The 12,849-nt window shown below is 40.0% G+C and overlaps 2 protein-coding genes across 6 annotated transcripts in view; one reads left to right on the top strand and one right to left on the bottom strand.

The window, feature by feature from the left end:
- Positions 1-12,849, top strand: part of LEF1 (lymphoid enhancer binding factor 1) — a 103,211-nt gene that overhangs the window by 83,643 nt on the left and 6,719 nt on the right. For 4 of the 5 annotated variants that reach the window (XM_039848856.1, XM_039848858.1, XM_039848860.1 and 1 more), the window contains 3 exons: positions 1,275-1,382; positions 5,707-5,755; positions 6,405-6,445. In XM_039848856.1, coding sequence (XP_039704790.1) covers positions 1,275-1,382; positions 5,707-5,755; positions 6,405-6,439 — 192 coding nt within the window. In that variant the 3' untranslated portion in view covers positions 6,440-6,445. Of the gene's footprint in view, positions 1-1,274; positions 1,383-5,706; positions 6,383-6,404; positions 6,446-12,849 lie in introns of those variants that run through there. The other variant, XM_039848857.1, reaches the window with a different exon arrangement.
- Positions 9,184-12,849, bottom strand: part of HADH (hydroxyacyl-CoA dehydrogenase) — a 58,738-nt gene continuing 55,072 nt past the window's right edge. The window contains exon 9 of the mRNA XM_039848752.1: positions 9,184-10,027. Coding sequence (XP_039704686.1) covers positions 9,873-10,027 — 155 coding nt within the window. The 3' untranslated portion in view covers positions 9,184-9,872. The remainder of the gene's footprint in view (positions 10,028-12,849) is intronic.

The raw sequence follows: 12,849 nt of genomic DNA, 5'->3' as shown, positions 1-12,849 counted from the left end.
CTTCTCCTTTTCTTGATTTATATCATTTAAAAAAAAAAAACAGGGAAATTAAAATCAGTATGCAGGTGGACATGAATGGGAAAGAGCCTCCTAGCCTTGAATGGAAGGAAGTGCAATGGGAAGCTCCATACCCTAGGGCCGGGGAGAGCAGGAATCCGGAGGCCCCGCTGATTCAGAGCGCATGTGCGTGAATGTGCGAGGGTGCACGTGGGTGTACGCGTGTATGGTGCGGGCTCAGGTCTGCTGCTTCTGCCACCTCCGTGCCATCACCTCTGACCAGCGGGTTCCCCGAGGCTCGGCCAGTTCTCCTATTGACAGATTTTGCACTGAGGACATAGGGAAAATAAATACTTGAAAACTGCCTACCTGGGGACCTGGGGCAAGTTGTGTGCAAACATAACTGGGGCAAAGCAGTGTGCAAATTATAAGCTGCTTAAAATCCCAAATGAATGCCTTGCCCACATAAGCTATTTTGCTATACATGATATATATCAGTTATGTAAAAGGGAAATGGAAAGTTTGCAGGATATCAGCTACTCTGTTCTCCGAATGAGGCACTGCAGCCTCAAATTCTAAATGGCAAAATAAACTTAGATAATGCTCCTTGCTTTCCGTCAGAAGGAAGCTAAAAATCATACCGTAAGGTGTGCATGTGTGATAGTACAATGTTATCGGTGTCTTCCTGTAGACAGTCAGTGTTTATGTGAGTGTGGGGAGAGGGTGAAGAGACCGAGACAGACCGACTTTCGATGTCTTGCTTTATAGACAGGATCACATGATGGTGGTTTCAGACTCTACATGACAGAGTAGGGGAGCATCCACGTGAAGCAAAGATGTAGCTGAGGAAAAGACATCTGGAAATTATCACAATTTGCATAAATAGGGGGCACTTAGGCTCCGATATCAGGATACACTACACACTATGAAAAAGGGCACAGGTGGGTGTTGAGGTGCAACAGTGTGAGTTCTTTTTAATTTATATTGGAAAAGAGAAAGCGTGGGTGACAGATCATTCTACTTTGGATACTTCGATTGACTTTGATGTGTTTCATGTGATATCAGACAACAGAATAGAGGAACCAAAGTTTGAGTGTCACTAGCCATCAGACTCCCAGCTGGATTCCTTCAGCACTTGGTCTTCTGCCATTTAAAAATAAATCAGAGTTTAAATGCTTATTATTTTCGTTCTTCAATGTTTGAAACATGAACTATATATTACTGTTTCTGTTTTGCTTATTTTTATTTGATTTTCCCCCCTCCCCTTTTTGTTCTAGTGGCATGCCCTCTCCCGTGAAGAGCAGGCTAAATATTATGAATTAGCGCGGAAGGAAAGACAGCTACATATGCAGCTTTATCCAGGCTGGTCTGCAAGAGACAATTATGTAAGGCCCTTCTGCACACCAAATGGCTCTTTACTTTCACTCATTCTTTCTTCCTGTTACTTTCATGAAGGAAATGTGTTCTAGAATGTATCTAATGCTGGTACTAGTTCCTATTTTTGGAAGTTAGTGAACTTTATAATAGAAGATTTCATGGATCTTTCGCAGTTTGAAAGCTTTTGGCTATAAGTACTAATGAATTTTTTAAGTAAAACTTTTTTAATAAAAAAAAAAAACTACCATATCATTAAAATGTTGGTGAAAATGATTTTTTTAAGCCTGTAGTCTCATGTATAGGCAACGTTAGTAATAACTAGTTATGTTACCTTCCAATGTTTTTTCTGTGAATATGTTTTTATCTTTTACTTGGCTATAAGTGTGTGTGAGTGTGTGTGTGCATGTGTGTGTACATAAACTTCTGTGTCATGCTTCTTGCTATTATATATAATAAGCATTTTTCTGTGATGGCATAGTGTTTTTATATTTTAGTCTTAATGGCTATACAAGATTTTATTGAGGGAATGTCACAATTTACTTAACCATTTTCCCTGCTTTTAGAAATTTAAGTTGCTTTCTGTTTTTTTACAATTGGAAGTAATCCTGCAATGAACAGATCTATGTGTAACAATCTTTTCTGTATTTAGAGCTATTATTTCTGTAGGAAAGATTCACAGTAGTAGAATTGTTGAATTAAAGGGTATAAATATTTTAAAGGCTCTTGATATGTATTGTCAAATTGTTTTCTAAAAGATGATATTACTTTACAATTCTTATAAATGATGTATTCAAGTGACTGTTTTGCCAGAGACTAATCAGAACTGGGAGAAAAAAAAAATTGTTTCTTATTAATATACCTTGATGTCTATTAGGTATCTTATTCGGACAGAGTAAGTAGGATCATATTTTTAAACTGCTAATTTTATTGGCAAAAATACCTCATTTGTTTTGCCAATTATGTTACTACTTTAGTTTGAACATCTTACTAATGAAGTCTCGATATAGCAAAGATTATTTCTGAGAAAGTATATTATAAATGATATAGAGGGGAGCAATTTTGATTATTTATACTCTTAATTCAAAATTCTTAAGATAATTTTTATTTTTCATGTGAGACTGTCATTCGAAATGCCAGCTAGAACAGTCCGTAAGTGAAGCTGACCCTTGTAAAAAAGGCACAGGTGACTCGGTTAATACGTAATTTAATGTGGCGATTGCTGTAGACGGTCCCGCGGGGCTGCATGTCTGAGGTCGTATGCCCCATACAGTGAGACCCCCAGACTTCTGGAGCACATCTGTTTCTTGTAACATGCTCCGGAGAACGGTTCACTATGGGTGAGGACTTGGAGCTCAAACATTGGTACAACTATGACAGAGGAAGTGAGAGTCCTACTGTTTGTTACTTACGAGCAGCAGCTCGTCAGCTCTCCTGAGTTGTTATTTTAATAACTACCATATGCCAGTTGTCAAGAACTGTTTTAAATACCTTCTGTGTTATCGTATGATCCTCACAGTAATTCCACAGCATAAATAATAGTATTGCATTTTACAGATGAGAAAATTGAGGGGTTGGGAGGGTCGAGTTAATTTGTCCATGGCCATGTAGGGGCTTCCCCATCTACGCAGTTTCTCTCCTAAGCTGACCAGCTCAGTCTTCCAGTGCCTTCTTAAGAAGACTGCTTTGGTCAAGGAGTTTTGTCTCCTAAACTGCCTCTGTTCTCTTGACTGTAATTAGCATCTTCCTGGGGTAAAGCCTTTGCGATGCCCTTTAAGTGGGAAGATCAGTTTCTACCTAAAGGGTTTCAAAAGTGTCCTCTTCTAACCTTGTCCTTTTGGATGTGGTTTGTCTAAAAGGGCAAATCTGACCTTCCCTCTCTGACCCATGGAAGGGCTTTGCTGTGCTGTGAATTTGTGTAGATTTAATTAGCATTGCTTGTTGAATGTCTTTGAGCAAAGTTTTGGGTTCTGATCCTTACGTAAAGGAGTGAGTTTTCACTTTTAAAAAGAGATCAAAAAAACATATTCTCTCCCTCTTTCTCTCTGTCCTCCATGTGGAAAGATGGGAAGAAAGCAGTTTTAAAGAAACCCAGTCTAACATGAATTTACCGAAAAGCTTTTCCTCTCTCTGCATAATTTTTAAAGGAAGTTTTTTCATTTATCTCGATTTTAGGATTTCTTGAGTGAAGAAACCCTAAAACCTCACCTTTGTTACATACGGTTTTTATAATGATCAAAATAAGCCTATTAATTACTAAGGCAAGCAGAAGTCAATCAAGTGATAGCACTTTCGCTAAAGATAGTATTCTAACATAACAGTACAAGAATAGAGTCCAAACAAGAAATGTGCCTTGTATCTTAGTATTTAGTATTTATTCAGAATGCTATGCTAATCCTCACTGAGATATATTTACCATTAAATTCCCTGTTCTATGGCATCATAAATTTTATAACCTCAATTTGTTTTCATCGTTTTATTTTTTGTAACTTTTATAACTGAAGTTTGCATAAATCAACAACTGTACATATTTTCTTAGGTGAGATAGGCCAAATATTTATATTGTCAGAGCTTTTAATTGTAATGCTTAATAGCCCCAGTATTATATGTAATTTTAATGAAAAATATTTTTGTGTTTATCACACATGAATTTTGTGGGGTTTGGGGGTATAAATTAACATTAATACATCCAAACTACTTAGCTCTTTTTGTTTACCGTAAATGTAAGTTCTCTTGAAACACTTTATCCCTGGAATGTAGTACAGGTTATTTCACAAAGGCAACAACCACAGTCCTACACCGCACTGTTAGATGTGTGCTGGGAGGCAGAGGTGTCCTGAGGACTCAGGTGGTGTTCTTATGAGCCATGGTCCTGTGGTGAAGGGTGAGGGACAAAGCCCGTTGTCACATGCTCCTATGAAGAGTTGTGTTTCTGCAGTGAGCTCTGCCTGAGGGTAGGGTGAGAAGGGGAATGGATGTGGGGTGGGACAGAGAAGGTTCCTGGAAGAGATGACACTTGAGGTGTATTTAGGGGCCCGTGGGGGCTGGGAGGAGAAAGTGAGGAAGACTGTTCCAGATGTAAAAGGACCTCACAGCCCCTCGTGAAAATCACAGAAATTCCACTTGAAAGGGAGATTTCGGGTCCCTGTGAGAAGCATGCTCTCCCTCTGTCTGCTCCCCGCCTCCCAGAGCACCTTTCGTAATCTTAAAGGAGACTGTCATTTTGGGTATTGCATTTCCCAGGGCCACAGACAGGTACCTGCTGGTTGCCATAGGGTTTGTGAGGATAGATTCAGTCAGCTTTCCAAGGCTTTCCGGCTTCAGTGGTCAGGTCATGTGACATGAAGGAAAACTATCTTGCAGTGCATAAAAATATTATTTTTATATATTCACTATGTTCAATATTATTATAGAGTTTAGTTTTTTTTTTTTGTTAATGTGATTATTACAGCAGACATATAATAGAGAGATTGGATACGATGTGTGTTCTGTTAGTTACTTGAAAATACCACCCTAATCCAGGTTGGTTCATGTAAATCAAATATGTATGGCGTCTCTGCCCTATTACAATTATTTATTTGAGGGGAAAGTCATTATGAAGAAAAATGGAAAATTAGACCACTATAAATGGGACCTAAATTTTTAAATTTGTGATTATGATGATTTTGAAATGTATTTAAAATTGCATGCATATCCATGTTATATCTGCTTTAGGAAGCAAGGTCCTTAAGTGCCAGAAATAAGTATTTGAAATTACGTTGTTTTCTCAAGTCCTCCTTTCCCCTCTTTCCACCAACCTTGGTTATGTTACACTTACACTTACACCATGGGAGCTGAGGGTCCTCGGTTAACATCCTTACCTTTTAATTCTATGGTGGAAATCACGGTAATGAAGATTTATCATGAATACAGGCAGAAGTGGGTTCTGAGTGTGGTGGTTAAAAACAACAGGTCTGCCTCTTTAAGCGGACTTTCCTTGAAGGGGGTTCTATGGCCACGGCCCTAGGATGTCGTTATCCTAGTGTGCGTGTGAGCCCACTCCTAACTGAGTACTGATGATGTTAAATATGAGGCCATAGAGACAAAGATCACAAAGAAGTAAGAATTTATTTTCTCTTTCTCTTGCTTTCTGACTGTGTCTAAAATAGGTGTGTGTGTGTGTGTGTGTGTGTGTGTGTGTGTGTGTGTGTGTGTAGAGAGAGAGAGAGTGAGAGAGAGAGAGAGAGACTGAGAATGCATGAGTTATCTTTCTTTATTGACCATATTTTTGAATCACATTCACCCATGTGTTCACAGGACAGTCTATAACATGACAATGTGCCCATCTTCTTCTAGGGTAAGAAAAAGAAGAGGAAGAGAGAGAAGCTACAGGAATCTACATCAGGTAGGCACCCTGTGACTTTCCAGTTGATTCTCTGACAAGCGCCTTTAAAGTAGTTTGCATCTTTCTACACACTGCTTTATTCTGCAACTACAACTTGTGATATTTTAACTCTGCTTTTCCTCCTGAAATTCTTTAAAAATGTTTAAGAGACTTTTCTTTTAAATGTGACTGTGTGAAGGTACATCTAAAACCTTTTTATTCCAACCCTGTCACCTGGAATCCTGATTGTTAGCTGTGGTTGGTTGTTTTGTTTTGTTTTTGCTTCTGTTCTATGTTCTCTTTGCTTTAACACTTCTATTTGTATAACTCTTCACAGTAAAAAAAAAATTTATGGTGATTCTATAATACGCTACCTTATATTCCCTCGAGAATCTTTTCTGTGGTTTATGTTATTTACAAATATAAAACATGATGATAGGGTTTATCTTTCCTATACATTAATTCAAGGCGTCAGTCAGTGAGGTCCTGTTTATTTCCCCTTTTTCTTTCATTAAAAGTAAGACCACTAGTACTGCACAAATAAAAATGGCTGGTATAAGAACCATAAAAAGTAAAGCAAACAAGTCCACATAATGTTGTAGCTACTACATATTTGGAATGTTCAAAAACCTCTTCAATAAAAATTTGTTAAAGACACAATTTTCTGCAGGTACAGGTCCAAGAATGACAGCTGCCTACATCTGAAACATGGTAAGAATGACTCTTTGGTCCTACTGCTGACATTCGTTATAAACAGAGGCACTTGCTTGTGACTCTCCTTGCTCCCATGGATGCCGTTCAGCATTGCTCCTTTAAAGACGAAATGCCACCAAAGTCAAATTAGTGCTTTAAAAAATCTGATGGTTTTTATACCGGCTATGTATTTGCAATATAGTATGCTTTAATCTCTTCCCTTTTCCTCCTTTGCCCCTTTAATCTTCCTTCGTTCCCTTTCCCCTAACTAACTCTCTTTTCAACCATTCCTTACTCTGATGCGTGGCAAATTTGCCTGCTTAAAAAACAAACAAACACCACAAACCAGCAAAACGTCGTCTTCCTCAGCAAACCCAGGGCCCATTCTATCTCAGGGCTCAGCAGTTTTTGCTCTTCAGAGACTTCTCAGTTGAGATGATATATAGGTACTTGAAAGTAATGTATTTGTTCCTAGGGTGAAAGATAGATGTGCTTTATTTTTTTCTGTTTAAAAATATGGCATGGGGACTACTTATTTCATTATTTGTATTCTGCCATCAAGTTTTTTCTTTATTGGTAACCAATGCTAGATCTCCCTGTAGTATTTATAAGTAATATTTGTTCCATCTCTTTTTGCTCTAATTCTTTAATTTTTGACCACATAACAACCAGCCCAGGGAACCTGGTTTTGTACATTGATTTGGTCTTTGCTAAGCTTTGAACCCACAGTGTGTCTGCATCTTCTCCCGGTGACAATTCTTTTCAAAGGAGCCACCTTGGGTTCTACTCTCTGTAACAACCCACATCCAGGTCCTGTCACTTCTGTCTTCTGGGTCTGTCTGGCTTTCCTCTCATAGCCCTCACTGCCACAGCCCAGCTCAGGTGCGAACACCATCTGGATTATGATAACAGCCTTTGGCTCTTTATCCTGCCTCCAGACTTTCTTTCTGTCAGTTCATCTTTGATGTTGCTCCCAGAGGGATTCACTAAAACACAAGTTGATTGTGTCACTTCCCGACTAAGAACGGTCAGTGCTTTCCATCATCTGAACAGGATGAAGTGCAAAGCACTTAGTGCAGCTCAACCTCTACCCTCTCCTCAGAGTTCTGCCCTCAGTCATCCTTGCTCTCCACCTGTCCTTACCTCCTCCCTATCCCTGTGAATCCTGTGCTCAGTCCAAGCAAAATTATTAGCCCCCCAGATAGAGGGGAGGCCGCTGTACCCTGCACCCTGCGCTAGGAAGCCCGATTTCTCTGCCTGAGGAAGGGACCGATCTGCAGTGTGTCCAAGGAGGAGAGCATTAGCCTATAGATCACTTGGTTCTTAACTAGATGACCCCTACTCTTTAGAACTGATTTTTTTAGAACTGCATTTTGGTGCTAAAATTTGAACAAACTTTCCCAAAGGAGCCAGCAGAAATCTTGGTACCAAATAACATCTGCATTTTAAACCCACCGTTTGCCTGGGCAGTCTACTTCAGCTTTCGAATCTTCATATTCTCCATCTGTGAAACAGGAATGATAACGCCTACCACCTACAGCTGTTTGTGTGTCGCATAGGCCTGCCTTCCTCGGTCCACTCCCCCTGAGACCTGACTCAGTGTCCTCTTTTTCTGTGCAACTTTCCTCATCTTTATTCAGATTCCCCTGGTTCTTCAACATTCTGTCACCGTAGTTTCATGATATCAAAACTCTTCTGAACTCATACGGAGTGGCGGGCTTTTCTCTGAGTGAGCAGAGGATCATTCCTTCCTCTAGGTGTCCGAACAGGGTGCCCAAACAATAATATCACAGGCGCACATCCAACCCAACAGCAGTTAATCGAGGACCTGTATGAGAGGGCCTCCTGGATTGGTTATTAGGAGCACAGAGGTGACTTCATCAGAGGCCCTGCCCCAAGAAGCTCACGGCATCGTAATAGAAGTAATTCTAGCGACAATCACATACGCGGGCTTTTGTGGGTTTTGGCATTCCTTTTTTGTCTTTGGAAGGCTGCTGTCCCTGATTCCTGCATGCAGGTGTGGATAGCAGCCCTTCCGGGCTCTTCCTCTAACTGGAATCCCTCCGGAGTGCGGCACGCACCGATTCACTCTGCCGTCCGATCGCCCCGAAATTCTTCATGCTACTTCTGTGAGAAATCATACAAAAATGTGTATCTGTACTTCAGAGTTCGGTGTTTGATTTTGTGTTCTTATTAACATTACATAACATTTGATTTTGTGTTCTTATTAACGTTAACATTACATAGTGTTTTCGATTAGAAGATTAAGCTGAGTATGTTTGTCCTAGGGTGCATCCCAAACATCTTTTTTATTTTTTTTTAAATAAGTCACAGCTGTCATTGTGCTTTCTTGTCACTCATTCTTTTCTAAAGGTTAAAATGTCCTCACTAACCTGTACCAGAAAAACAAAACAAAGTGTCCCCCATCATCTTCAAGAAAAGACTCCCACCAGCCGTCCGGCGGTGCTCCAGATGGCAGAGGTTCACTTACTTGGCGTCTCCAGTGATACTGTCCCATCTCGTTGCCGGATTGATCCCGCAGCCTTTGAAGTCACTCCCTTCTATACTGTTCTATTTCAGAGAGCAGTGCTGGCAGGCATTTGATAAGAATTACTGAGCAGAGAGGAGCTCAGATTTGCATTCATTAAGATTTCAGTAAATTAGGAATGATAATATTCCTACTCTCCCCTTCCCCCCCCCCCACCACCACACACGCACACCTTTCTTTGTTTTAGGAATTCAGAAGCTTTGATATATATAGTAGTTGACCTCTTTCATCATTACTCCACATTTATTGAACACCTAATAAATGCCAGGTTGTGTTGTAAGACTTGGAAATACAGTGTTGAACGAGGCAAAGGAGTTCCTTGCTCTCGTAGTGCTTACATTGCTGTGTGGGTGGTTGATGAAAAATAAACAGGAAAATGTAAAAATAAAAAGGAGAGTGGGCTTGACAGTCTGCTTTAGGTTGGACGGTCAGGAAGGGCCCTTTTGAGGAGGTGACACTTGGTATTATTACTCACTTTGGTATCCCTAAAAAATAGGGAGGGCATTCTGTGTGTGGTCAGCGGTGGCAAAGAAATGAAGACAAGGGAAACTGCTCATCATGTTGTAGAAATTGCTTAGACTAAGAACCCTGGCCTCAGATTAGCCCGTGTAAACCGCTAATGGACTGGGGCAGATCATTAAATGCCAGGGGACCTGGTTCTTCAGTTTGAGTGTGAGAGGGCTCACCCAGTGTCCTCTAAGCCCCAGCTGCCTCAGGTATAACTTCCAAGCCTGCTTTGCTTTCCGTGGTCTACACTGCCTCCCAGTGTTATTAAAGAGTCTTGGGTCTCTTTTATATTTACTGATTTCTGGTCCTCTCTATGTCTGAGTGGTTTTGTCTAACTGTTAAAGCACCTGTATGATCTCGAAAATGACTCGTATGTGGGGTGGTTGTTTTTCAGTTCCTGCATAGATCGCTCCTGCCTGCCTTTCTCCTCCCCAGAGCGAGGGCCTCAGAAGCACTGCCTCCAATGGGGTTTGATCCTCCGCTGACACAATCGTATGGCTCCTTATTTGGCAGACTACAGTCATGCATGCTAGTGCTGGCTTCGCCTTAGAAACAAACCAAAGACAGATAAAATATTTGATTAGATTCGGTCCTGCAAATAGTGCGAAATCTCACACGGCTGGTTTTCAGTTGTGACGGGAAGTTGCTGAGTATTATTAGCTAAGTCCTTCTCGTTCCTTTCTTCAGTAAGGTAGAGCTGATGGGACACAGCACCCAGGCGGGGGAGACATTGTGACTCTTAACAGGAAGAGACTTTTTTGAGAGAGTTTATTTCCTCTTACGTACACAGTGAATTTTAACATTATTTTGGTGTCCTTAAAGAAAATTCCTACATCTGTGTATGCAGCTAAAATACTAAATAATGCTCATCACTAGTGTGGGACAGTGAACTATAAAGAAAATACCCCAGCTAATAAGGAAAAGACTCCTCAGGGAACCAAAAAGCCCTCTGAAAAGTTGTGTTTCTACTCCTTAAAAGATATATGTTTCATCTAATGCTTTTTTTTTTTTTTTTGGTGGGAAATACCATTGCAATTGCCTCATGCAGCCTAAAATAAAGATTGGCTCCTTAAGCAGTTCCTCAGACACCAGCTGTGTCCCTAGAAAGTGTGGTTCTACTTTTGTGTACTATAAGAGGATTCACTCCGGTGAAATCATATTGAAACAAGAAATTAGCATTAACCTTAGTCTCAACACCTTGCAGCAACTTCCAAGATAATTAGAAATGGGATCCGTAAAAAACTCCCCCCTCCAGGTTGGTGGAGGTGATTTCCGAGCTGTGGGTCTTTCAGGAAAGCCAAGTTCATCCTTAGCTGTTTGGACTAACTTGTCACTTGTGGGAATGCTGGGAGCCCAGGGCCACAGGGTTGAGACTGTACACATTCCCCTGGGTCCAGCTGGAAGGCCAGTACCATGAACGCCAACCATTTGTTTATTCACTCCGTAAGTCAAGAGCTGCGTTAGGCAGTTGGGATGCTTGCTGAATGGACCCTGTCCCTTCTGGAGACCTCCCAGTTTAAGGAAGATATAGACATAGAATGGGTACTTATAAAATAATAATGTTTTATGCTATGAAGGAGGTGCATTATGTAAAAATAAGGAGAACAGGAAGCATATACATCAGAGTGTGGTCAAGGAATGCTTGCTGGAGTACGTAACACTAAAGCTGTCCCGTCGTGAGGGGATTCTTGGGTTTGATGGAATGGTGATTGAGTTGCTGTGAGTTTCCGGTATTTTTGTACATGTTTGATTTGGAATATGTAACATCTTGAGTTTGTCAGAAGTCAGAGATTATCATCAAATACTGAACTTTCTTCCTGACTTAAGATTCGTGAGGACTTGACACAAAATCAATGTTTAAAAATCCATAGTGTCCCTGTACTCTAATAATGAAGTATCAGAAAAAGTGGAAAAAATAATTCCTTTTGCAACTGCAACAAAAAGAATACCTAGGAATAAATCTGATGAAACATGTGAAGGATCTATATGATGAAAACTATAAGACCTCTTAAAAGAAATCAAAGACGATACAAAGAAATGGAAAGATATTCCGTGTTCTTGGATTGGAAGAATCAACATAGTTAAAATGACCTTATTACTTAAAGCATTATACAGATTTAATGCAATCCCCATCAAAATCCCATCGGCATTTTTTGAAGAAATAGAACAAAAGATTCATAAGGAATTAAAGAAGCAAATAATTAGAGGATTATCACTCTGAGTTTACTAATTTAAAAACATAACACCACAAATTGGTTAATATTTATTTTAGCAAAACAAATACAAAAAGCCCACCATCTTAAAATTATATAGATTAAAAAGATATTCTTGTGATATTTCAATGTATTTCCTTTGATTATATGATGTCAAAGAACTAGTTAAAAAGTAGAAACAAGCTACCTTTTTAAATAAAAAAAAACCTCTAGTTAAACACACAGAGAGATACATATACAGTCACAGATACACACAGGCACTCAGATACGGAAATACTCACACACTGTGGTTTTGGCTCTGGCATAATCTTTGTCTTATATACCGCCTGAGAAAATGTTTTTACCAAATGAAAACTTTAACCTTTATTTTCCTGGAGCCAAGAGGTATGTGAGAAAGGTAATTTCTAATACAGTACAGAATATAACGGTTAATTGTGCAGTGGTAGGATTTACATCTTTAAAAAAATTGTTTCTAGCTTTCCATTTGATGGTGGTGTTTGAGAACCTGATGAGGTGGTTAAGGTTTGGGAACTTGGGGCACCTGTGAAGCCTCCCTACAGACATTCTAGACTGTCTAGAATGGGACTGGAGATACCTTCAGGACTGGTGACAGGACTGTGACCCTGAAGGGTCCCCCGGGAGCTTTGCCTGAAGCCTGAGATTTACCTGCCCTGTAGAGTCAGGGAGCAGTCTGAATATTTTCAGTGGTCTGAGAAAAATGTTTATTTTATATAGTTTTTGAAGCTCACCCTGGTGAGTTTGACAGTTTTTTTTTGTAATCTTTGCTGTAAATTGTGTTCCACAAGTATAATTCTAGTCACCCACATTAAGTATCAGTATGCCTCTGGATATTTGTTTCTGGGTTGGCACGTCAAGAAAGCGAAGCCATGCTCTTACAAAATAATAAAATTGGAAGCAGCTAGAAAATCTTAAGGCTTGTTAGAAGTCTCAAAGTAAAAATTAAAGTTTTGACAGTTAAAAAGTGAAAAGATGATATTGTTTTCCGTTCTTCATCTTTCTGTCACATACTTAGGCACCAAGTGTGACGAGCACTTAGGAAGCCCTTGGCCCAGAAGGTCACTAAACAGGCAGGAGAGGCACAGCTGTTGGGGGCCCTTGGGAAGGGAATCTAAAGTCTGGAGGTGGGTGACTGT

Source organism: Pteropus medius, unplaced genomic scaffold (assembly GCF_902729225.1).
Source record: "Pteropus medius unplaced genomic scaffold, Ma_sr-lr_union100, whole genome shotgun sequence".
Lineage (NCBI taxonomy): Eukaryota > Metazoa > Chordata > Mammalia > Chiroptera > Pteropodidae > Pteropus > Pteropus medius.
This window is presented reverse-complemented; position numbering and strand designations above follow the sequence as displayed.